Source organism: Geotrypetes seraphini, chromosome 3 (genome assembly GCF_902459505.1).
Source record: "Geotrypetes seraphini chromosome 3, aGeoSer1.1, whole genome shotgun sequence".
NCBI lineage: Eukaryota > Metazoa > Chordata > Amphibia > Gymnophiona > Dermophiidae > Geotrypetes > Geotrypetes seraphini.
The window spans coordinates 148,532,458-148,557,871 of NC_047086.1; the positions used below are offsets into that span (position 1 = coordinate 148,532,458).

Sequence of the window (25,414 nt, forward strand, 5' to 3'; positions counted from 1 at the left end):
TTGCCATACAATGAAAGGCTAGAGAAACTGGGCCTCTTCTCCTTTGAAAAGAGGAGCCTGAGAGGGGACATGATCAAAACATTCAAGATAATGAAGGGAATAGACTTAGTAGAGAAAGAGAGTTGTTCACCCTCTCCAAGGTGGAGAGAACGAGAGGGTACTCTTTAAAGTTAAAAGGGGATAGATTCCATACAAATATAAGGAAGTTCTTCACCCAGAGAGTGGTAGAAATCTGGAACGCTCTTCCAGAGGCTGGTATAGGGGAAAGCACCCTCCAGGGATTCAAGACAAAGTTAGACAAGTTCCTGCTGAACTAGAACATACGCAAGTAAGGCTAGACTCAAATAGGGCACTGATCTTTGACCTAAGGGCTGCCGCGTACCTAAATGTTAGTAATGAGCTCTTATGCCAGCTAGAGTTTGTGTAAATGCTCATGCTTCGGGAGAGGGGTAGGGAGGTGGAAGTTATCAAAGTCAACTACCATTAAGAAGTTATTTTACCATTAACTCATGCTAGTTTTGCACAGGTTCCATTTTAAGCAATGAGATCTAGTTACTACCGTATTTTTCGCTCCATAAGACGCACTTTTTTTCCACCCACGTCTTATGCAGCGAAGATACTTTTTTAAAACACCCCACCCAGTTGTACCTTTCTAAAGGCCCGCACCAAATCCGGCTCTCCCTAGCATCTGTGAGCGCCAGTCTGTCTTCTTGGCTTCCCCCACAGTGTCCTCTATATTCCCCCCTTTAAAGCTAATTAGGCTCGCAATGGGTAGGGGATGCTTCCCGCACCCAGCGAGAGATGTGTCATCCACACTGTGACCGCTGCTGAGCTAATTACGGCAGCCTGCAGAGAGAACAAAGCAGGCTACCATTGGCCTCTGAAGCACGTTGCCTCTGATGTCAGAGAAGGGGCGGGACTACGGTAGAGGAAATGTGCGTCAGAGGCCAACGGCAGCCTGCTAGGTTCACTCTGCAGGCTGCCGTAATTAGGTCAGCGGTGGTCACAACTTCGGAAAACAGAAAAGGAGAGCTCTCTCTCCCCCGATCTCCTGCCCCAGGTAGCGAGCAAGAAGAGCAACTGTCGGGGAAGTGATGAGAGCCTGCCAACTCCGGAGCATGCATTCGGACCCGGGCAGAAGCTGTAGCCCTTCACTCTGAGGGCTTCTGCCACCCATCCCAGCTCAACCAAGCACCATCTGGGAGCTGGAGACAACAACCTCGCAGGAAGCAGTGCCCCGGCGGGACGCTGGATCTGGACACCGGGGGGGAAGGGAAGAGATACAGAATGGACCTAGAGGAGGGGCAGGAAACAGACTTGAAGACAGGGCAGATGCTGGAATAGAGGGGGTAGAGAGGGGAGGACTAAAAATGTTAGCAAGATAGAGAGAGGGAAAAATCTAAAACAAAGGGAAGGCAGAAGAGAGGGGGGCAGATGTTGGACTTGGGGGTGTATAGAGGGAAGAGAGAGACTGCAGAGAGGTGGAAAGATTCTGGACCAAGGAGGGAGGAAGGAAGGAGAGAAAGAGAAGCAGAGAAATACCTGGAAGAAAACAGAACAAATGTTGTACATGGGGGTGGGGGGAGGTTGGTAAACAGAAGAAAGACAGAGAGAGATATAGATCTGGACCCAAAGGGGATGGAGCTGGATTGTGAAAGAAATGATGGATGCACAGTCAGTAGGAAATCCAACCAGAAACTAATTAAATCACCAGACAACAAAGGTAGGAAAAATTATTTTATTTTCAATTTAGTGATCGAAATGTGTCAGTTTTGAGAATTTATATCTGCTGTGTGTATATGAATAATGAAAGGAAAAAATTGCATTACAATTAGTAGGGAAGGGGGGACAGGGTGCAGAGCCTGGCAAGTAGTGTGGGATTGGATGCAGGGGGTTCATAGACAGTAACGCGGAAGACAAAGGCGCGCGCCGACAACTGAGCACAAGACGGAGGCGCGCGCCGAAGAAAAAGACTGTTTTTAGTGGCTGCGACAGGGGTTTGTGTTGGGGAGCCCCCCCCCACTTTACTTAATACAGATCCCGGCGGCGTTGTGGGGGGTTTGGGGGGTTGTAACCCACCACATTTTAGTGAAAACGTAACTTTTTCCCTAAAACAGGGAAAAAGTTAAGTTTTCACTAAAATGTGGGGGGGTTACAACCACTGTTCCCTCTAAGCTGAGCAGGAGTCCTCCACCCACAGTCTCACCAATAGAGGGTGCTGTTTTACTGTCACATTTTTCAATTGTGAGGGACATGCAAGTTCTGCAGGACTCCAGGGAACATACCTGTCCTTAGCGACTGAAAATATTCCACCCCCTAGTGGTAGCAATGCAGCTGGAGGACACCTGCTCAGCTTAGAGGGAACGCCCCCACAACGCCCCCACAATGCGGCGCGATCTGTATAAAGTAAAGTGGGGGGGTTTCCCCCCCACACCCCGCGTCGTAGCCCCTAAGAACAGTCTTTTTCTTCGGCGCACGCCTCCACGCTGCGCTTAGTTGTCTGCTTGCGCCTTTGTCCCGGCGCGCTTTTGACCTGACACCGATGCAGGGAGTGAGGGGGCTGGGTGCAGAGCCTGATATATGTTACCAGGTTCATAGACAACCCCGCGAAAGCAAAGGCGCGCGCCGAAGAAAATTACAGTTTTTAGGGGCTCCGACGGGGGTTTTTGTTGGGGAGCACCCCCAGTTTACTTAATAGAGATCGCGCTGGCATTGTGGGGGGGTTTGGGGGGTTGTATCCCTCCACATTTTACTGTAAACTTAACTTTTCCCTAAAAACAGGGAAAAAGTGAAGTTTTCAGTAACATATGGGGGGTTACAACCCCCCACCCCCCCCACAATGCCCCCACAATGCGGTGCGATCTCTATTAAGTAAAGTGGGGGGGTTCCCCCCACGCCCCCCCCCCCCCGTCGGAGCCGTAAAAACAGTAATTTTCTGCGGCGCGCGCCTCCATGCTGCGCTCAATTGTCTGGGCGCGCCTTTGTCCCGGCGCGCTTTTGACCTGACACCATGTTACCATACAATTTGGTTTAGAATGTTTTGTTGTTTTTTTTTTCTTGTTTTCCTACTCTAAATCTAGGGTGAGTTAACAATAAAATAATCCAAGAAAGAAAGAGTCATAGAAAAGCCACAACAATAATCCAAACATCAAGAAAGGAACAGCAAAAAAGAGCCAACCATGTCTGATATGTACAAGAAATTTAAAAAGCAACCTTAGATAAAAAAGGTTATGTTTTTGTTGCTCTACCTTACAGACATGTTATTAAAAAACCCAACATATTTTGGTAGCGGACTGCCTGCATCAGGGGCACATTTGGTTCTTTGGTTTTTTTTTTAATCTTTATTGATTTATAATCTAGAACAGTGCCATACAAATAAATGAATAATTATTACATACATTGCACTATTAACAGTACAGGTAACATATATATCATTCAAATTTTACAGAATTCTTATATTTAATAGTAACATAACATAGTATATGATATAAATGAAGAAAATAAAGTTACCCAAATGTAACCATCAATATTTATTTCCCTCCATCCATCCCTCCCCCCCCTTCCCCCATGGATGTGTAAAGGTAAATGAACACAGTTAAAAGTAATTTTAAAAAATCATCTGGAAGGAAGTGGTAAAACTATGGGGTCAGATTTAATTTCATTCAGGAGTAATATTGATTTCCTTCCAGGCATGGATTTGGACATCTTTGTACACTGGGAGAAAGGGTATATTTTGAATGGAGGGAAAATTCTGAGGTGTTCAGATATATTACAGACCAGCTTTGCTAACGCTAAGTATTGTTTGGATATTATAAATTATCTCACTATACAGCTTCTTTATCTATAGAAGGCCTTAAAACCCATTATACTGTAGTAAAAAGTTAAAAGCTTGGTTTGAATCCCTTGAGGATGATAGATTTTCAGTCATTGAATAACATATTAGACTCATTCAGAAATATGTAGGGCTGGATTTTTCAGATTTTGTGCAAAAATGGGAGACCAATTTGGGAACTGCTCTGAATATTGATTTTAAATATGTAATAGCAGGAATTACCCATTCTCCCCTAGGAAATATTCTTGAACAAACTAATTTATTTGGGGTTATGGGGACAGGCATAAGGACCTTTATTAGGAAAGCATGTGCATTTGGAAAAAAACATGTCTTATAAAAATGGGTTCAACCCAATCCCCCTACATTTTGAGGGACATTTTCAATAAATGATTCTGTATAGGATGCCCAATCTCAGCAGCGCCTATACAGAATTATGGCTGTCCTAATGGACAGACGCCTAACCCAGCCTAACCACCCCAATTATCTAATCGGTATCCATGTCACAGATGCCGTTTAGATAACTGCATTGCCACTGAGCTGATCGCAGCAAGAGAATCTCCCTACCACAATCAGCTGAATGGCAGGGAATCCCCGAACCCCACTGCAAGTCAGCCAACAGGAACAATGCCCACTGCCTCCCGCTTCCACACAAGAATCCCCACACACACACACTGTCCGCAGCAGGATGGATGCCCAATCCTTCCTGCCGCAAATTCCTAAACAATCCCTGGCAGGAGGGAGGCCCACTCCCTCCTTCCGGCAACCCCCCAACATCCTCGGCAGGAAGGATGCCCATTCCCTCATGACAGCCCTGCCCAACATCCCTGACAGGAGAGTTGCCCACTCCTTCCTTCTGCCCCCCCCCCCCAACATCCTCGGCAGAAGGAATACCCACTCCCTCTAGCCTCAAACCCCTAAACAATCCCCGGTAGGAGGGATACACACTCCCTCCTGCCGGCATCCCACCAAACCCCCATTCTTTAAACAGGAAGGTTGGTCAGAGAGATGCGTACTCCCTCTGGCCAGCAGGCCCACCTCTTCACAATGGCGGGCCTTCCCCTTCGCGTTGCATACTAGAATGCACCGGGGAGGGGCCTAAGCCCTTGATTGGCCCAGGTGCCTAAGGCTTCTTGGGTTGTTTTTTCTAGAAAACATGCGTCCTGATTGGCTAGTTAGAAGCAGTTGGACGCCTATAGCCGCCTATAGTTGGGACACTGTTTATAGAATATGGCCCATAACATCTAAATCTGAGTTTGGACGTTTTACAGGAAACAACCAAAACTCCAGAGTGAACAGGAAAATGTCTCTGTTTTTATTTCAAAAATGGCCATTTGTTTAGATGTTCGTGTAAAGTACATAGGTAGGTGAGAGCATTTATACCAGCATTTGGCTGGCATCAATACTCATCCTAAAGTACACGTGAATGTGGACTTAAGCTAGTATTCTGTAATGGCACCCTTTATCTCAGCACCTATCTTTAGGCACCATTTACTGAATCTACTTTACAATGTGCATTTGTAAGCAAATAAATACCCTTATTCTAAACATTTTACATGGTAATTGTATGCATAAATTTTAGGGCATGACTACCAAGCCCACTGCTATTTAACATCTTTGTAAGGGATCTGACTCAGGGACTTCATGGCAAAATTACATTATTTGCCGATGACGCTAAACTATGCAACATTGTGGGCAGAGCAACAGAACCTGACAGCGCAACCATGCCCAACAGGACCTACTTTTACTGGAACAATGGTCCAGTACTTGGCAACTGAACTTTAATGTCAAAAAATGTAAAGTAATGCATCTTGGAAGCAGAAATCCATGCAAAACATACACCTTGAACGGTGAAAATTAAACAAGAACTACTGTAGAAATTATCAAAAGGATGTGAAGAGAATGGAATCGATCCAGAGAATGGCCACTAGGATGATCTCAGGACTTAAATATATCTCATATGAAGAACATCTGACCAGATTGCGCTTATATTCTCTCGAGGAGCGCAGAGAAAGGGGAGACATGATAGAAACTTTCAAATACATCACGGGCCGCATTGAAGTGGAGGAAGAAATCTTTTTTCTTAAGGGTCCCATGGTGACAAGAGGGCATCCGCTAAAACTTAAGGGGGGAAGATTTCATAGTGGCACTAGGAAATACTTCTTCACCGAAAGGGTGATTGATCGATGGAATGGTCTTCCACGACAGGTGGTCGAGGCCAGTAGTGTGCTCAACTTCAAGAGACGATGGGACAGGCAGGTGGGGTTGCTACAGAGTAATGCTTAAAATGATGGTTTCTCAAGGGAGGGAGGGTTCATGAGTGGGCAGACTTGTTGGGCCGCCGGCCCTTTTCTGCCGTTATACTCTATGTTTCTCAATGTTATGTTTCTAAGCTGCATGCATTCAATTGCACTTTAAATAGCCAGTTTATAGCTAACACAAATTAAAACAGCCAGTGTGGTTAAAATCCTTAGCTAATTGATTAATATTTGTTGGGGTGGAGAGTAGGCATGTTGGGCAAAACTGAAGAATGTTTGTCGGTGACAGCTAATGTGTGGGTTGTGACCGCACACTAGCTGTCATAACTTCCCATAGCACTGCTGCACATTCTGTCACCTCAAGAAGAAGGGTAGGTGCAAAAGAGCTATGAACAGTCCAGTGGAGCTGCAGCTTTGAGCTAATTCTCCTGTTTTAACCCTCCCCCCCCCCCCAAAGATTGTCCCCTAATAAAGTTCTCTCATCCCAATCCCCCTCCAAAAGTCAAGATCCACCCACCTGGGCAAGGTCTCTCCCCTCCCGATCCAAATGTAACATCTGATCTCGACCTGATTCTCTTTCTCCGCCCCCCCCACCCCCCGAGAACTGCCAGGACTTGTCCAGAGGTCATCCATGAGCTATTGGCCCAGGTGGGAGTAATCCTCTTCCTCTCCCTCCTGATCTGGCTCCGAGTCAAAAATGGTGGCCACTGAATCATAGCCCCCACATTATCTGGCACTGCATGTGTAGTAAATGCAAAATGCAGGGCACACTTTGCATTTACTGCACAGGCTTTGCACTTAACACACCTTAACTTACTGCACTTTAATAAACATTGCTTCCTTAAGGAGAGATCTAAAGTTAGGTGGCAAGAACACGCATGTGTGTATTGACACTTAAGTACTATTCTATAAACATAATCATATACTACTACTATAACTACTAATCAGTTGTGTCATTTAGAGAAATGGGCGGAGAAATGGCAGATGAAGTTTAATGTGAAAAAGTACAAAGTAATGCATTTAGGCACAAAGAACAAGGAACACGAGTATAGAATGTCAGGTGCAACTCTGGATAAGAGCGAACAGGAAAAGGATCTGGGTGTACTGATAGATAGGACCCTGAAGCAGTTGGCACAATGTGCGGTAGCGGCAAAGAAAGCAAATAGAATGTTAGGCATGATAAAGAAAGGAATCACGAGTAGACCGGAGAAAGTTATAATGCCGCTTTATAGAGCAATGGTCAGACCACACTTGGAATACTGTGTCCAACATTGGTCTCCCAATCTAAAGAAGGATATAAAACTGCTGGACAGGGTGCAGAGACGAGCAACGAAGCTAATAAAAGATATGAAGAACTTGGAATACGAGGAACGACTTAAGAGACTGGGATTGTTCTCCCTTGAGAAAAGGTGACTGCGAGGGGATATGATCGAGACTTTCAAAATACTGAAAGGAATCGATAAAATAGAGCAGGAAAAAAAATTATTTACAATGTCCAATGTGACATGGACAAGAGGACATGGACTGAAGCTAAAGGGGGACAAGTCCAGGACAAATATCAGGAAGTTCTGCTTCACGCAACGAGTGGTGGACACCTGGAATGCTCTCCCAGAGGAGGTTATTGCGGAATCCACTGTTCTAGGTTTTAAAAGCAAATGATGCACATCTCCTTACGAGAAGCATAGAGGGATATGTATGACTAAAATTACGCCAGGTGTACACCTGGCTGGGCCTCCGCGTGTGCGGATCGCCGGACTTGATGGACCGAAGGTCTGATCTGGAGATGGCAGTTCTTATGTTCTTATGTCTATAGCGCTGCCAGACGTACACAGTACTATACGTTGCATTAACCATGTAAGAGACAATCCCTGCTCAACAGAGCTTGCAATGTAATCAGACAGAAAAACACTACAATTGGAGTAGGGAACTACGGAGGGAGTGACAAAACAGACAGGCAACTTTACAAGTTGATTGGAGTTAGGAATTAAAAGCAGCCCCCTATGTGCCATAGTGCATAATGTATAGGTGAGCTTTCACATAGGTAGAGTCTAGGCAGGGTATGGATGGGGTAATAGGCATGCAGATTATAGAATACTATAATCTGCCTGCATACTTTACTGATCTGCTATAGGTTTCACAACATTTGCCTATGCGGACGATGTCCAATTAGTACATCCAATAGATTTAAATAACCCGAATGAAATTACCATTATCAACGACAAACTTGAAATGATCAATTCTTGGCTCGATGCACTTATGTTGTCCATGAATATAAATAAATCAAAACTAATGATTTTTCCTTTCAAAGACGGCCTTTCATTATTATCTCCCCTTAAGCTCAAAAATCTCCCCATCAAAGCCGTTCCTTCTCTAAAATTACTAGGAGTCATACTTGATGGCAAACTTACTTATCACCAGCATATTAGCACGGTGGTCCAACATTGCTTTTATCAGCTATGCATGATCAAAGCCTTAGCAAAATTGTTAGAGCCCTCGTCTTTGAATATTTTAATCCATTCACTGGTTATCTCTTGCTTGGATTACTGCAATGCCCTTCTCAAGGGCACTACAAAAAAAAAGAAATAAAAAGGCTCCAAATAGTTCAAAATACTGCAATAAAAATCTTATTTAACGCAAAAAAATATGATCATGTTACGCCTCTTCTTCGTAAAGCTCATTGATTGCCTATAGAGCATAGGATCACTTACAAAATTTTACTTCTAACCTTTAAAAAGAAAGCAAATAGCCAGCTAGAATTTATTAATAATTTGCTTATCCCTCATACTCAAGTTAGGTCTCTACGACCCACTGCACAAAATCTTATATGCACAAGCTGATATGCACGGACGGGGAGAGGGACCTTGGGGTGATAGTGTCCGAAGATCTAAAGGCGAAAAAACAGTGTGACAAGGCAGTGGCTGCTGCCAGAAGGATTCTGGGCTGTATAAAGAGAGGCGTAGTCAGTAGAAGAAATAAGGTGTTGATGCCCCTGTACAGGTCATTGGTGAGGCCCCACTTGGAGTATTGTGTTCAGTTTTGGAGACCATATCTGGCGAAAGACGTAAGAAGACTTGAGGCGGTCCAGAGGAGGGCGACGAAAATGATAGGAGGCTTGCACCAGAAGACATATGAGGAGAGACTGGAAGCCCTGAATATGTATACCCTAGAGGAAAGGAGAGACAGGGGAGATATGATTCAGACGTTCAAATACTTAAAGGGTATTAACGTAGAACAAAATCTTTTCCAGAGAAAGGAAAATGGTAAAACCAGAGGACATAATTTGAGGTTGAGGGGTGGTAGATTCAGGGGCAATGTTAGGAAATTCTACTTTACGGAGAGGGTGGTGGATGCCTGGAATGCGCTCCCGAGAGAGGTGGTGGAGAGTAAAACTGTGACTGAGTTCAAAGAAGCGTGGGATGAACACAGAAGATTTAGAATCAGAAAATAATATTAAAGATTGAACTAGGCCAGTTACTGGGCAGACTTGTACGGTCTGTGTCTGTGTATGGCCGTTTGGAGGAGGATGGGCAGGGGAGGGCTTCAATGGCTGGGAGGGTGTAGATGGGCTGGAGTAAGTCTTAACAGAGATTTCGGCAGTTGGAACCCAAGCACAGTACCGGGTAAAGCTTTGGATTCTCGCCCAGAAATAGCTAAGAAGAAAAAAAAAAAATTTTTAAATTGAATCAGGTTGGGCAGACTGGATGGACCATTCGGGTCTTTATCTGCCGTCATCTACTATGTTACTATGTTACTTATAGTTCCCTCATTGAAACAGATCAGTACTATGAGGAATACAATTTTTTCTGTTAATACGCCTTTTCTTTGGAACAGCGTACCCAACTACTTGCGGGAAAATACATCACTGATCAAATTCAAGGTCATGTTAAAAAACATTCCTTTTCCGAGATATCTTTGTAACCTAAACTGTCCTTTTCAGGACAACTTAGATTTATTTTTAAGTAATGTTTCCATTCTATTTCCCCAACCTTTTGGTTCTTCCCTTTAAGTGTTCTCTCTTTTTCTATCAATTGTAATTTCTAATCCCATCTTCCCTTTTGTCCCTGTTCGTCCGTGTCTGTTAATAGTTCTTGATCTTTTTTTTATTTTTTATTTTTTTTCTCCCCCTGGTTTGTTTTAGACTAAATTATTTTTTAATTGGTATAATGTTAAGGTATTTTGTACACTGCCCAGAAGGTTCGAGTGGGCGGTATAGTAAATTTGAAATAAACTTGAAACCAGCTCTGTGGCTGGTGCAAGTCATGCCTAGAATATAGGCATGTTATGGTGGTATTCTGTAAAGTAAAGTAGGTGCCTACATTTCTTATAGATTAGGCTCCAAGTAAGTGCCTAAATGTAAGTACCTCTTTTTAGAATTATTCTCTTAGGGCCATATTCTATAAAGGGTGCCCTAATCGCAGCCGCCTATTGATGCTTAAGTTCGAGATCCACACTGAACTTAATTTTTTTAATTGACTACGCTGGTTTACAGCCAATCAAAAAATAAAATAAAAATTAAGCAATTTAAGAGTTTGGCACTGAACTCCTAGGACTCCTAGCAATGCCGTTCAGCCCTTAGGGACGCCAATGATGCCTATGTTTAAAAGTTGGCACTGTTATAAGCGGAGAATAAGCATGATTTGACATAGGCACCATCAAATTAGGTGAGTGAAAAGCTGGTCGAACTGAATGGTGCCTATGCCTAGTGATGCCTAAGCCTGCTTAGGCGCTGCTAGGCGATTCTATAAATGATGCCTTTTATTATTATTATTATTATTATTGACAACTGCACCAAACAGTGTTATTTATAAAATCTGGCTCTTAGTGCTCATCATTGGTCTAGTCAGCTAAATTTAAAAACCTCTCACTAGGGCAGCTTCAAGTTAACTCCTATTTTGATTTTCAGATATGACTTTGGCCAGGCAGATGTGCAGATTTTAAACGTCCAAATGTAATTGGCTAAAACTTGATTTTTACTAGCAAAGCATCAAAGCGCTATTCTGTCAACACAAGCGTATGTGGCATTTTCTTGTTGGTACTTAGCATATATGTGTCCCATATATGGCAATTCGGTCTAGGATGGATTAGAGGGATTTGACAAAAATTCCAATATTTTGGAATGTGAGGACAGTTCTGGGCAGACTTTTACAGTCTATGTCCCACAAATGACAAGATGGTTTGGATAGGCTGGCATAAGCTTTAACAGCAACTCCAGTAGTTGGAACCTAAGGATAATACCGGGTGGATTTATTTGGTCTCTGTCCCAGAAATATTAAAGAGAAACTATTTTAATCATGAATTAATGATGAGTGTGACTGTTGGACAGACTGGATGAACTATTCAGGTCTTTATCTGCCATCATTTACAATTGTTACCATGTTACTCTTAAATGATGCTAAAAAGATCAAGGCTTGATTTTTACAGCTAGAACACAACCTTCCTTTCTTTTAATGTCAGATACCAGGACAATAGAAATCTATATGAAGCTTAGGCCTCCTTTTATGAAACTGCAGTAGCAGTTTCTAGCGTGGGGAACCGCGCTGAATGGCCTGTGCTGCTCCCGATGCTCATTGAGTTCCTGTGAGCGTTGGGAGCAGCGCAGCTCCCCGCACTAGAAACTGCTATCACAGTTTCGTAAAAGAGGAGGTTAGTGGTCAGTTTTGTCTGAACTGTATATTAATTTCTTGCTTTGTAAATCATAATAATTATGAACACATTGTCAAATCTGGCTGTTGGTTTTCTACCATATTTAATTTTCATTAAAAAAAATTTTTTATTGGAATTTTAACATAGGAAATGTAACATTAATTAAATAAATATATCAAAAGGAAATTTTACAGTACAAATAATACATACAAACTAACTACATATGCATAAAGGACTAACATGCATCCATATAATCTACTCTAATATAAATATGAAGCCATATAAAAACAATTCCTATGGAGACCAGGATATTAAGGTATAACACCACAAATTAATCTAAATTAACAACCCAGTTGAAATGTATCTAAAATTCAGGCCTAAGAAGAGACATTTGTTATTGGCGACCATATTTTATTAGTTTTATAGCTCTTATTAGTGAGGGAAATAGCTTTACATTCATAATTATGAATCATCAGGACCGTAGCCCACCAAAAAGAGGTATTTAATAGTTGGGCAGATTTCCAGTGTGATAGAATCATTTGTAAAGTAATAGCTATTAGAGCGTCAAATAGCTTGGAATGCCATTTATCTACCAGCAAAGCAAGAGATCGAAAGAGAATAACATCAAAAGATAGTTGAGCGGAAATATGGTGCATTTGGTATTCCAGACAGATATCCAAAATGGCTGAACAATTGGGCAATCATAAATCATAAATTGCATTAAACTGGTAGATAACATAGGACCACCACCAAATTTAAAATCAAAACTTTTACATAGAAACAAAAGATAAGATAAGGTACTGTATACTAGTCTAATCTATCTTTTCTATCTCTTAAATTTGTTTTATTTTATTTTTAATTTTTTATCTTCTTTCATTATTTCTATTTTCTATTTCTTTGATTTTTTGATCTTGGAAATGTATTATCTCCTCCTTTTACAAAACTGCGATAGCAGTTTCTAGCGCGGGGAGCCGCGCTGAATGGCCCGCGCTGCTCCCAACGCTCATAGGAACTCAATGAGCATCGGGAGCAACGCGGGCCATTCAGCACAGCTCCCCAAGCTAGAAACTGCTATTGCAGTTTTGTGAAAGGAGACCTATATGATGTTGTTACATATTTTTTGTTTATCAGGTACTTTAGCTAGATTGTAAGCCTTCGGGACAGATAGATGAGTTTTTCTCAAGTACCTAATTTCATTTTAGTTTGTTGCTTTGTAAACCGCTTAGGTCAGTAAAATGCAGGAGCAGTATATCAAATCATAAATAAACGTAAGCATAATCATAGTTAAATTTCTTTGTATGCCAAAATAATTTAACAGATCCCAATAGAATCATTGGAGAGCAGCATCTAAATATAATAAATGTTCCTTTCACCTCATTCAGAGCAGATTCTTGGATGAACTATTAGAAACATAATTTATGGTAGAAATTGTGTTACAAATAAAAAAAAAAATTGAAAAATAAAAAAGCATAGCATATGCTTTGAATTCATTTTCCCTTATAGTATAAATAATAAAATAGGAATTTAAGCTCCCCTTTTATGAAGCCCTGTTAGCATTTTTTATCACTGGCCACGGAAGTAAAAGCTCCGAAGCTTGTAGAAATCCTATGAGCGTTGGAAATTTTACCACTGCAGCTAGTGATAAAAAAACACTAATGTGGTTTCATAAAAGGAGGGGGGGGTAAATGTTATTGTACTATCATTTGAATTATTTATTTTTACTCAAGTTGTTTGTGATATTGAATATCATTGTAAGCTTTACTGTTACAGATTTGGTGGAGTTATTGGAAAAGTTTATTTTACATCTTTCTGAAAGCCCAGCTGATTGTTATTTCAATTCTACAGAATACAATGGTAAGTGATTCTTATTTTTACTTCTAAATGTTAAAGGGCTCTTTTACTAAAGTGTATTACGTTTTGTACTTAATGCACTATAATGCTGGATTTTAATATGCAGCAAGCCCGAAATTAAAGCTGCATCAGGAAGGGGACTTCCCAGTATTTTATATTGCAGGTCATGCATTAATATTCAGATCAATGTACGATGCCTGCTTCCAGTTAACACAGAAGCGCTCAGCACCTCCTATTTAAGAGATGCAAAATGGTCCAGCGGTAACTGTGGGTTGGACGTTCACGGGTGGTCATTTCAGAGAGCTAATTGCAAAACACCTTCCGTGCCCAAAGTGCACAAAAGTAGAAGTAAGGAAGAAGCAAATTAATGGAAACACTTTTAAAACAGAGAATGGTCAAGTTTCTGAAATCATGTGGATTAAAGGACCAGATGCAACATGGTTTCACTAGAGCAGGGGTGTCAAAGTCCCTCCTTGAGGGCCGCAATCCAGTTGGGTTTTCAGGATTTCCCCAATGAATAAGATCTATTAGCATACAATGAAAGCAGTGCATGCAAATAGATCTCATGCATATTCATTGGAGAAATCCTGAAAACCCGACTGGATTGCTGCCCTTGAGGAGGGACTTTGACATCCCTGCACTAGAGGTAGGTCTTGTCAGACAAATCTGACCAGAGAATTGGATAAAGGATTTGCGGTAGATGTGGTATATTTAGATTTTTTGCAAAGCCTTTGACAGTGTTCCACACAGACATCTAATAAATAAACTGAGTGCCCTTGGGATGGGTCCCAAAGTGACAGGCTGGGTCAAGAACTGGTTGAGTGGAAGGCGATAGAGGGTAGTGCAGTGGCGTACCTAGCATATGTGACACCCGGGGCCCATCATTTTTTTACAACTCCCCATCTGTACAAAAAACATGATTTTTAGTAACAAGCCACACGTCACACATGAGTACCTGGGAAAAGGCAGCATCTTACATACTGCAGTGAGCAGTACATCAGTAAACCCATTGTAAAACTAAACAAGCCAGACTAGTACAGATCAATCCTACACAGTCAATCCTAACAAAAAACCATGTCTTTTCGAACACACAGAACACAGAAAACACCTTTGCCTAGTATGTAATCACAAACTAACCCCTCCCCCTTTTACAAAACTGTAGTGTGGTTTTTAGCCACGGTGATAACAGCTCAGATGCCAACGCTAAAAAACGCTCTAGAGTTTTGTAAATGGGGAGATAGAATAAAAATACATAGACAAAGATTAAACTGAAGCACCAAGAAGCTAGACTCTGCATACAATGCAACATCACAGAAACAGCAATGCATCTCACCTAAAGCAAAAAATAAATAAATAAATAAATATAATTTTTTTTTCTACCTTGTCTTTTCTGGTTTCTGCTTTCCTCATCTTTTTGTCACTCTCTTCCTTTCATCCACTGTCAACCCTCTCTCTGCCCCTTCTATATGGCATCTTCTCTTTCTATTCCCGTTCTGGAAACTTTATGCATCCCCCTTCCATTTCTCCCTTCACCCCCATTAGGCTGGCATCCATCTTCTTCCCTTCCCTCCTCCAATGGTCTGGCATCTCTCCTCTTCTTCCCTTCCCTCTCCCATACCCACATGTTCTGGCATTTCACTCTCTCCTCTCCCTTCCCCCCACTTCCATCAGCATCTGCCCCTTTCTCTCCTTCCAGTCCAATTCCATGCAGTATCCTTCCCCCTTATGTCTCTTTCTCTGAAATTCCATCAGCATCTGCCCCTTTCTCTCCCTCCACCACGCTTTCATACCACCCTGACCCCTTTCTCACCATTCACCATGATTCCATACCACCCTGACCCCCTTTTCTCACCCTCCACACCCTTCCATACCACACTGACCCCCTTTCTCCTGTGGGCTGGGCCTTAAGCACATGAGCCGGGTTGGGTCCATGTGCCTAAGGCCCCGCCCACAGAAGGAGCCTAAGGTTCCAGGGCCTATTCTGGTTGGCCCAGGCGCCTCAGGCCCCACCTGTGGGCGGGGTTTGAGCCGCCTGGGCCAATCTAACCCCATTCCTGCGCTGGCTGGCCTGCCGGACGGGCGGGATTGGCACCTGTCCGTCCAGCCAACATTTTTTGAGGTACGGGGAAGGGGAGTGTGGGTGGGGGGGTCACAGGTCAGCAGGGGGGCCGATCAGGGGTTCGGGGTGGACGGCCGTTGGGGTGGTGCGTCAAGGGAAGGAGGACCTGGGATCCCTACCCATATTTTAGTGGGGGTTGGGGGTTGCAGGGAGTCGCAGGCCAGGAGGGCTTGGGCTCCCTCCTGGCCCCAACGGATTCGGCATGGGGGAGGTTTGGGGATCGTGGGACAGTAGGGTTTGGGCTCCCTCCTGCCCCGAACGTAGTCGGGGTGCCGCTGGGGCATAAGGGCTTGGGCTCCCTCTTGCCCCGAACATAGTCGGGGTGCCCCTGGGGCAAGAGATCTTGGCCTCCCTCTTGCCCCGATGTCATCGGAGGGGGGGGAGTGGATTCTGTAACCGGTGTTGTTTTTGACAGACACCGGTTACAGAATCCAGCTTTTAGGCAAAGGACTGGCTCCTCCTTCACCTAAAAGCCCTTGTTTTGGACGTTTGGGGATTAGGCTTTTTTTAGGTTGATTATATGGTATAAGTTTAGACATATTGGTGGTCTGGGCGTTTAAACAGCTGAATGTAGAGGCAGGCCATTATCAAAAAAAAACCTCCTTTTGGACTTTTTTTTGATAATGAACATTTTCTCTGCTTCTACTTTCAATGTTTAAGGCCTTAGGCCAAAAGGGGACTTAGACCTTTTTTTTTTATTATGCCCCTCCACGTGTACAAATGACCTTTAAAAAAATAAACTTAAGTTTTATCATCATTTCTGAAAGTGTTGCTGCTGTTACCCTTGATCAAATGCTTGAAACTATGGTAGTTTTTGACAGCACAACATGTATTTTTGAAAATGAGTTATTCTGCTAGTTTTATTTACCAGACACCACTAAGTTGGAATAACTTGCCTAGGTGTATTATTGTTTCATATGTGTCTGACCCTTGATCTGAAGGTATTATATTAGGTATAAGCAAAGTTATTTTTTTATTTTGGAAAGTTCTGAAAACCTATTTGTTTAGAAAATATTTCTCCATTCAGTGAAAAGAATGCCTATATTTACTGCTGTTATTTTAAATATTGTTGAATTTCTTACAATGTAAAATATTCATTAAAATTATGGGCTCCTTTTACAAAGCCGCGCTAGGGCCTTAACGAGCGGAATAGTGCGTGCGCTAGCCGCAACCACCTCCTTTTGAGCAGGCGGTAGATTTTCAGCTAGCGCGCACAATAGCGCACTAATCCGGTGCGTGTGCTAAAACCGCTAGCGTGGCTTTGTAAAAGGAGCCCTATATTTTGCTATATTTTGTTAAGGGTACAATCCTATGGTAACAATGTTATTGTAATTCTTCAGGACCTACTGGCAAATTTCTTATTGTAATCTGCATAAAACCACAAGGTATTGTGGAATATAAGCATATATTGTATTCATGACATGTATTGAATCTGTTTCTGTTCTGAATTCCCTTTGAGCATTGTCCTAATAACTACCTTCACTCTTGCTACAAAGGTTCAATAAATTACCTCAGATTTCAAGACCTTTCTCCATATCCCATTTCACCTCTTTGGGTGTATGGGCACCATTAGTTAAGAAGCTCTGTATTATGTAAAAAAGAACCACACCTTATTTGTCTGCAGGATGGACCACACAGGTCTTTTATCTGTTGTCATTTACTATGTCCTCTGAAACCATGCTTGATGTTAAAGCTTTAAAGTGATCAGATGGTGGAGTTGCTAGTACTTCCCTATAGCCCCTTAAACCTCCAAAGTATCCTATCTGGTTCCATTATCTTATCTACTCTTAGTTTATCTTGAATAGTCTTCTGGGAATTGCCTGAGATTTCATTACATTCCATTAGCATTTATGTATTGTTAAATATGCCCCAGAAGGAGTATAATGTGATTTACAATTTAGAAGAGCCTTGTTATATGCAGGGATTACCGTATATACTCATATATAAACTGGGATTTTGGGGCCCAAAAATGGGGGTCCCGGTTTATATTCAGTCCAGCACACATACGTCCCCCTCCCAGACTTATTGCAGGCCGCCAGGCTCTGCACCCTGTCCCCCCTCCCTGCCCTGTCCATCTTACCTCCTCTGCTGTTGGAATCTCTGGTGGTCCAGAGGTTTAGTGGGCAGGAACGAGCTTTCTGCGCTCCTGGCCTTCTGCTAACCTGGTCGGTCGCTGCCGTGAGTTCCGGCTTCAGCTGCTGAGTGGTACCGAGCGGGAGCACACTTTGGTGCTGTTGCTCGGCGCTGAGTGGCTTCCTAAATGGTTCCTGCAAATTCTAGCCATTTATGAAGCTGCTTAGTGCCAACCAGCAATGCCAAAGCACACGCCACTCGGTACCGCTCAGCGACTGAAGCTGGAACTCGCAGCAGCGATTGACCGGGTTAGAAGCGGGGCAGGAGCATGGAAAGCTCGCTTCTACCCGCTACACCTCTGGACCACCAGGGATTCCAGCGGCAGAAGAGGTACGAACAGGATGGAGAGCCTGGGAGGGAGGGAAGAGGGCTATGTGCAGTATCTGGCAGGGAAGAGGCTGGATGCAGAGCCTGACAGAGGAGGGAGGGTAGGGAGCTGGGTGCAGTTCCTTGCAGGGGATGGAGGGAAGGGGGCTGGGTGCAGAGCCTGGCAGGGCACTTGAATATTAATGTGCTCGACTTATATTCGAGTCAACCAATTTTTATTATTATTATTTTTTTCTCCTTTGGGGGGAATGGGGGTCTCGACTTATATTCGGATCAATATATACGGTATTCAAGTATATACAGTATATTATTTCATTAGGGTACATGATGCTATACAGATAACTTGGTTTGTGTACGTAAGCATATGAATTATGGTGTTTGGAGAGAAGATTGGCTATATCTGGTATTATAGTCTTGATATAACGGTTTCTGGTATAGGTATGAGATCTTCCTCACTTTTATACCTTTCTGTAGTCCTTCTGGCACTTTCTCAGTGAGCACCAAACAAAAGTAGAGTATCTGTGAAACAATTGTTCTTTTTCCTGATTAGCCTTTGCATATTCCTCCCCTTTTACCTCTGAAGTTCACCTACCACTTTTGTATTTCCTTCTGTCACTAATATACCTTAAAAAAGTGCCCCCCCCTCCTTGATATATTGTATAAAGTTGCCTTTTTTTTACTTTCTTGCCTTTTTTCCCCAGTTTCTCTTAGGGGTCCTTTTACTAAGGCACACTAACCGATTTAGCACACGCTAAATGCTAAGGCGCCCATAGACTATAATGGATGCCTTAGCATTTAGCGCACGCTAAATCATTTAGCGCGCCTTAGTAAAAGGACCCCTTAGTTTTTCTGTTCTGTTTTTTCCATACTGCAGTCTCTAATATACTGTACTATCTTTTCATCTCTTTCTTTTATAAAGCATACTTTTTTTTTCTTCTTACCTTTATTTATTTTTCTCTCTCCTTTCAGTTTTGCTCATTGCTCTTCTACTTTCCTTAAATCTTCCCATCTAGCTAATGCCTCCTTGAAGTGCTCTTCCGTTCTGATAAAGTTTTCTGAAATCTAAAACCTTGTGCAATACCCAAGGGAGATTTCCTCTATTTTATAGACTTCCTACTGTAACACCTCTATAGTTCTGATATTAGTGATTAAGGCAACATTGTCACTTTTGGTTGGCTGCTATCTCTAAAAAGATTTGAAATCCATGTACTATTTTCTTCTTTATAGCTACAGATGCAAATATGAAGAATGAAAGCTTGTCGTCTCTTCAGAAGCTTGGTATTAAAATGACCATCAGGTATATTTTATTAAAATATTCACTTCCATGTTTACTGAATTTATTTGGACTCATCTTCATTATCGGCTTTCTATTTCATCCAGCTTATAGTTTATTTATTTATTTATTTTCTGATTTTTTACAAAGCGGATCACAAAATCACATACATAATATACATAACAAACATCTGTACAAAATCAGACCACAGACAAATACATTTTCTCTCTACACTGGAGCCTTGTGAGCTGTACTGCTTGTTTGTAGCCTCTTAACTACTTGGATTTTTTGTGACTTTTATGTTTTTATATTTAAGACAGCCAAGGACCATATAAGACCCTGGAGAAGGCATTTTTGTTTTGCAGAAACAAAGCCCGTGTTGGGTCATTTTATTTTATACATTATTTGATTTCTATCTGTGGGTCACTTGTGGATTGTTTTTAAGATTATCGTTTTTAAGTTATTTGGATGCATATTAAACTACAAACTGGTACATCCGATCATCTGTTCCACAATCTTTTTGTTTTTAATAAATGTTGACCATTTACTCAGATTTAGCTCTTTCCTTTTCATTGGTAACTCAAGGCAACTTACATTCAGGTACAGTAAGTATTTTCCAAATTGTACCTGAGGAAGTAGTGAAATAATTTTGACCAAGGTCACAAAAAAACATTAACAAGATTTAAATCCTGGCTTCCCTGGTTTTCAGCAGAATGCACTAACCATTAGGTTGCTTTTATTAGAGACGGGCAGCCAGCAGATTTTTGTTTTGTGTCATTTCCCTACATTTTTTACAAGAATTTTCATTTTATTTGGGATGGATTGACATATGCAACAAAATATGTTGTGTGTCATCATTATCATTATCTATTTATCTACAGTTTGTATATGTACAGTATATACCTATGTCTGTTTCTATAAATCATCCTATTGTGGCATTACTTTTGTGTTAGGGACCAATCACTAAAGTTTGTGCTAATATATATTTTAGTGTACAGATATATGCATTAAAAATATAATATGCACATCATAGGGATAATTTCATAAAGCTCTTGTCCTCAGTTAAAGCATCTGATACACATAAAAACAGGTTCTTCTAAAATTGTTTAGCAGTATTTACTTGTAAAATATAGGCACATTGAAAGATAGTACCTACTTTTATGTAATTTAAACATAGGTGTTCCTAGGGGTATAGATTAGGCACAGTTACAATGTGCATCCATATACTATATAAAATACAGTAAAACCTTGGTTTGTGAGCATAATTCGTTCCAGAAGCATGCTTGTAATCCAAAGCACTTGTATATCAAAACAAATTTCCCCAAAGGAAATAATGGAAACTCAGACGATTCATTCCACAACCCAAAAAATGTAATACAAAATACTATATGTACTTGTATGCAAGACCTCACTCATTTAAAACAGTCACTACACTCTTGCGGCGTCAGAGATATAAGAACCATTGGCTCAGTTGTGATGATGTGATGCGTGTATACTGTATATACTCGTATTGCAAGATATTGATTGCATATCAAGTTAAAATTTAATAAATTGTTTTGCTTGTCTTGCAAAACACTTGCAAATCAAGTTACTTGCAATCCAAGGTTTTACATGCAACTATAAATGTGGGACACACTTTCATTTGAGGTAAACCATTACATCAAACACCCAATCTGCCCCAGACAATGCTTTTCCTATTTATTAATTTAATTTTATCAGGTCCTCAAAACGTGCATCCAAACAAAACTTTTACTGGCTTTCATCAGTATAGCTCTTCATAGGTCCACATTTTCTATTTGATGATGATTTAGATAAAAATGTCTTCTTACAAACACATTTAATCTTCACTCTTCATGTTTCAAAGTATATATATAAAGTCAAAAAAACTTATCTTAAACCAACTGTCAGACAATGTCCCTGATAAGTTATTTGACTTTTTTATATACTTTGAACCATGAAGATTAAAAGTATTTGTAAGAAAAAATGTTTATCTAAATCATCATCAAATGGAAAATGTGGACCTATGAAAAGCTATAGTGCCGCATGCCTGTAAAATTTATGGCTGGATGCACATTCTGAGAACCTGATTAAAATAAATAAGAAAAGCTTTATTTAAGGCTGATTGGGTGTTTTTTACTTTATAAAATATCTATGTACACACATAGATGGTCAAAAGGTTGCAGCTACTCGCTCTTGACCTTCTTTGATAGCTATTATTGAATTCAGTAATTCAAATTCTGCAGGTATGGAGAAGCATAAGGACATAAGCAGTGTCTCTGCTGGGTCAGACCAGAAGTCCATCCTGCCCAGCAGTCTGCTCGCGCAGCGGCCCATCAGGTCAAGGACCTGCATAGTAATTCTCTATCAGTACCCCTCAGTTGTCACAGGCCTCTGTGGCAAAGTCTCCGTCCCAGTAAGAGTAACTGTTGCTGCTGTATCTTTGATGGCTCTTTAGTTTGTAAGGCTCAATCCTCCTGGAGGTACCTCCTCTACTGCATTAAGACCTGGTTTGAGCACCCTTTGTCTCAGAGCCCAGGCCTGTGTCCCTTACCCATTCAACTGTGGATAGGCCTGTCTTCACTGGAATTGACTGGTTGTTAGTTTCATGCTTTGTTTGGAGGAAGATCTAGTGTTCAGTGAATTTATAGGGATAATCACTTCTTCTTTATGACTGGTTTCTCTGGGTAGGATTAATTCCACTCCATAATATGTACTAACTAAATTCAGTGTGGTTTTTCTATGACCTATGACTGATCACTTGTGGGCAAAAGACACAGATGTTTTGTTCTCTATTAGTGGTAGCTGACAACTGGGCACAGCAAATCAGGTAGTCATACAAGTTTGGATGTTATTTATCAGATGACAATTACAGAGCAATTTTATTAGAAGTTAAGCAAGCGGGTTATTGAAGCAATTATCTAGAGGCACACAGGAGCGAGCAGAAAGCTGCTCAATTCTATCCACCTCTCAGAAAATGGTGGAGCAAGGCAGTCATAGATACTAGCTCCAAAATCACAAGGCTTTGCACAGGTCTCAGTGCTTGTGTCAGTATAAAAGATGTTTCGGCAAACTTTCCCAGAGTCTCAAATGATTGAAAAATAATGTAAGGATTAAATTTTCTGCCAAGGAGAAGGTGGTTCCTAGAAACAATCAGAAAATGTAGAAATATGAAAAAAAAAGTGTGTGCAACTGGCAGTATCCAGGCTTCGATGGGAAAGCAGAGATGTTCTTGTAGTGCTTCTCTTGAACAGATAAGAAAACTATGCAGAGGGAAACAAACACATGTTCTCCTAGCAGTCTGAAAAATCTCTAAACTGGAAAAGGAGATATGGTTTTAAGACAGTGTTTCAGCAAAGTCAGTTAGGACCTAGAAGCCTGAATTTCACCCAAAATAGTCAGGATTGTTCCATCCCGCCCACTAAAATGTTTTCCTGCTCTTTAGAAGTTATATACTTTTTTTTAAAAAAAATATTCTTAGAGAGCAGTGCTCAGCTAGGGATTTACACATGTATTCATTCCTCATTCTGTTCATCTTCAAAAAAGCAGAGTTGCTTATATGTAGCTATAGATTGTTCACAAGGATAAGAACATAAGAATAGCCTTACTGGGTCAGACCAATGGTTCATCTAACCCAGAAGCCCGTCCACACGGTGGCCAATCCAGGTCACACATGCCTGGCAAAAATCCAAAGAGTAGCAACATTCCATGCTACCAATCCAGAATAAGCAAACATAATTCCCATCATCCTACGCTTATGGAGATGTTGTAGTTAAGTTCTTATGTAAACTTAGCAAGAAATTCCATGTATGTCATGACAAGTTGTCCAGTGTCACTGAATAACATCAGTCATCCATGTGGTTGCTTAACATGCTGTCCTCAGAGTACCTATTAGGTAACTACAACTACTATTTATTATTTCTATAGCGCTACCAGATGCATGCAGTGCTATACATTAAACATACAAGAGACTGTCCCTGCTTACAATCTAGTGATGACTGGACAAAGATAGTGAATCAATATATGCTGCTTATGAAGGGAAATACAAAGGAGTGGAGAGGACTACAGAGGGAATGACAAACAAATATGGTGGCTTACAAGTCGGTAGGGTTAGGACTTAAACATAGCTTCAAAAAAGTAGGCTTTCAGCCTGGATTTCAATACCGCCAGAGATGGAGCCTGATGTACCAAGTCAGGCACAGCAAGACAGAAGAGGAGTTGGCAATAGAGGAGAAGGGTACAGACGAAAGAGTTGCCTGACGAATGGAGTTTCCAAGGTGGAGTATATGGAGAGATGAGAGTGGAGAAATATTGAGAAGCTACAGAGTGATAACACTTGTAGGTTAGTAAGAGGAGTTTGAACTATATATGGTAGTGGAAAAGGAGCCAATGAAGTGACTTGTGGAGAGTGGTAATGTGAACATAATGGCACTGGCAAAATATGAAGTGTGCAGCAAAATTCTGAACAGATTGAAGGGGAGGAAGATAGTTTAGTGGAAGACCTGCGAGAAGCAAATTGTAGTAATCTAGGCGAGAGGTGATGAGAACGTGGATGAGAGTCTTAGCAGCGTGCTCAGAAAGGAAAGTCTGGATTTTAGTGATGTTATATAGAAAAATGTGATGTTTTTGGCAGTCCATTGGATATATGAAGAGAAAGAAAGAAATTAGTCAAAGATGACCCCCGAGGTTGCAAGCTGATGAGACAGAGAGGATGAGAGCGTTATCCACTGAAACAGATAAAGGAAGAAGGGGAAAGACAGTTTTAGGAGGAAAGATAATGAGTTCAGTCTTGGCCATGTTTAATTTTAGATGGCAGCAAGACATCCAGGTAGCAATGTCAGACAGGCAGGCTAAGACTCGGGCCTTGATTCCCGTAGAAATTTTGGGTGTAGAGAGGTACATTTGTGAGTTGTCAGCATAGAGATGGCACTGGAAGCTGTGGGAGGAAATTAAAGTACCAAGGGAGGAAGTGTATATGGAGAAAAGAAGAGGTCCCATGACAGAGCCCTGAGGTACACCGACCGATAGTGGAATGGCAACGACGTACGACAGGAAAGATAGGAAGAAAACCATGAGATAACAGAGCCCTGGAATCCAAGTGAGAACAGAGTATCGATGAGTAGATGATGATTTACATAGTCGAACACTGCAGATAGATCATGGAGGATGAGGAAGGAGTAGAGTCCTTTGGATTTTACCAGGTCATTTGAGACTTTAGCTAGGGGCAATTTGTTTAGAATGGAGAGGGTTGAAAATAGCTTGAGATGAAAGAAAGTCAAGACAATGGAAAAGAAGGGGAGGAGGGAGACGGGGTGATAATTGGAGGGGCAAGTAGGATCCAGCGATTTTTTTTTTTAGGATCTGCATAACTACGGCACATTTGAAGGCGTTGGATACAGTCACAGTAGAGAGCGATAGGTTGAGGATGTGGCAGCTAGCAGGGATGATCAGAAGGCAGTTGGGGATGGGATCAGAGGAGGAGAAGATATATAGTCTCCTCCTCTGTGATTTCAGAGAAAGAAGAAAAGGTAGCAGTGTTCCTCAGAGGTTTGGCGGAGCAGATGGGAGGAGGGAGAAGTGGAGCCAATACGGTCGAGAACTCAAGGTTAATCTTGTGAACTTTGGACTCCTTTTACTAAGGTGCGCTAGCGGTTTTAATGAATGCGCTAGATGCTAACGCCTCCATAGAGCTTGCATTAGTATTTTTTATTTAGTGCAGGGTTTGTGCGCGCTAATCTTCAGGGTGCGCTAAAAACACTAGCGCACCTTAGTAAAAGGAGCTCTTTGTTGCGGAAGTACTCGGCTATGGTCTGGGGAGAAAGTGAAGGAGGAGTCGGAACATTAATACAAGCTTCAATATGTGGTGCCTCGTATATTTTGATACTGACAAGTATAGGGAACATATTTCAGGTACGGTAATTTTTTAATTTGCATTGCCACAAAAGCCATGTAAATCTTTCACTGCTTTCACCAAACAAAGAACA

At 41.6% G+C, this 25,414-nt stretch overlaps 1 protein-coding gene across 7 annotated transcripts in view; it reads left to right on the top strand.

Moving 5' to 3' along the window:
- The window catches only part of TBC1D32 (TBC1 domain family member 32), a 301,306-nt gene that overhangs the window by 203,108 nt on the left and 72,784 nt on the right, over positions 1-25,414 (top strand). For all 7 annotated transcript variants that reach the window (XM_033939045.1, XM_033939043.1, XM_033939042.1 and 4 more), the window contains 2 exons: positions 13,501-13,584; positions 19,388-19,457. In XM_033939045.1, the coding sequence (XP_033794936.1) occupies positions 13,501-13,584; positions 19,388-19,457 (154 nt within the window). The remainder of the gene's footprint in view (positions 1-13,500; positions 13,585-19,387; positions 19,458-25,414) is intronic.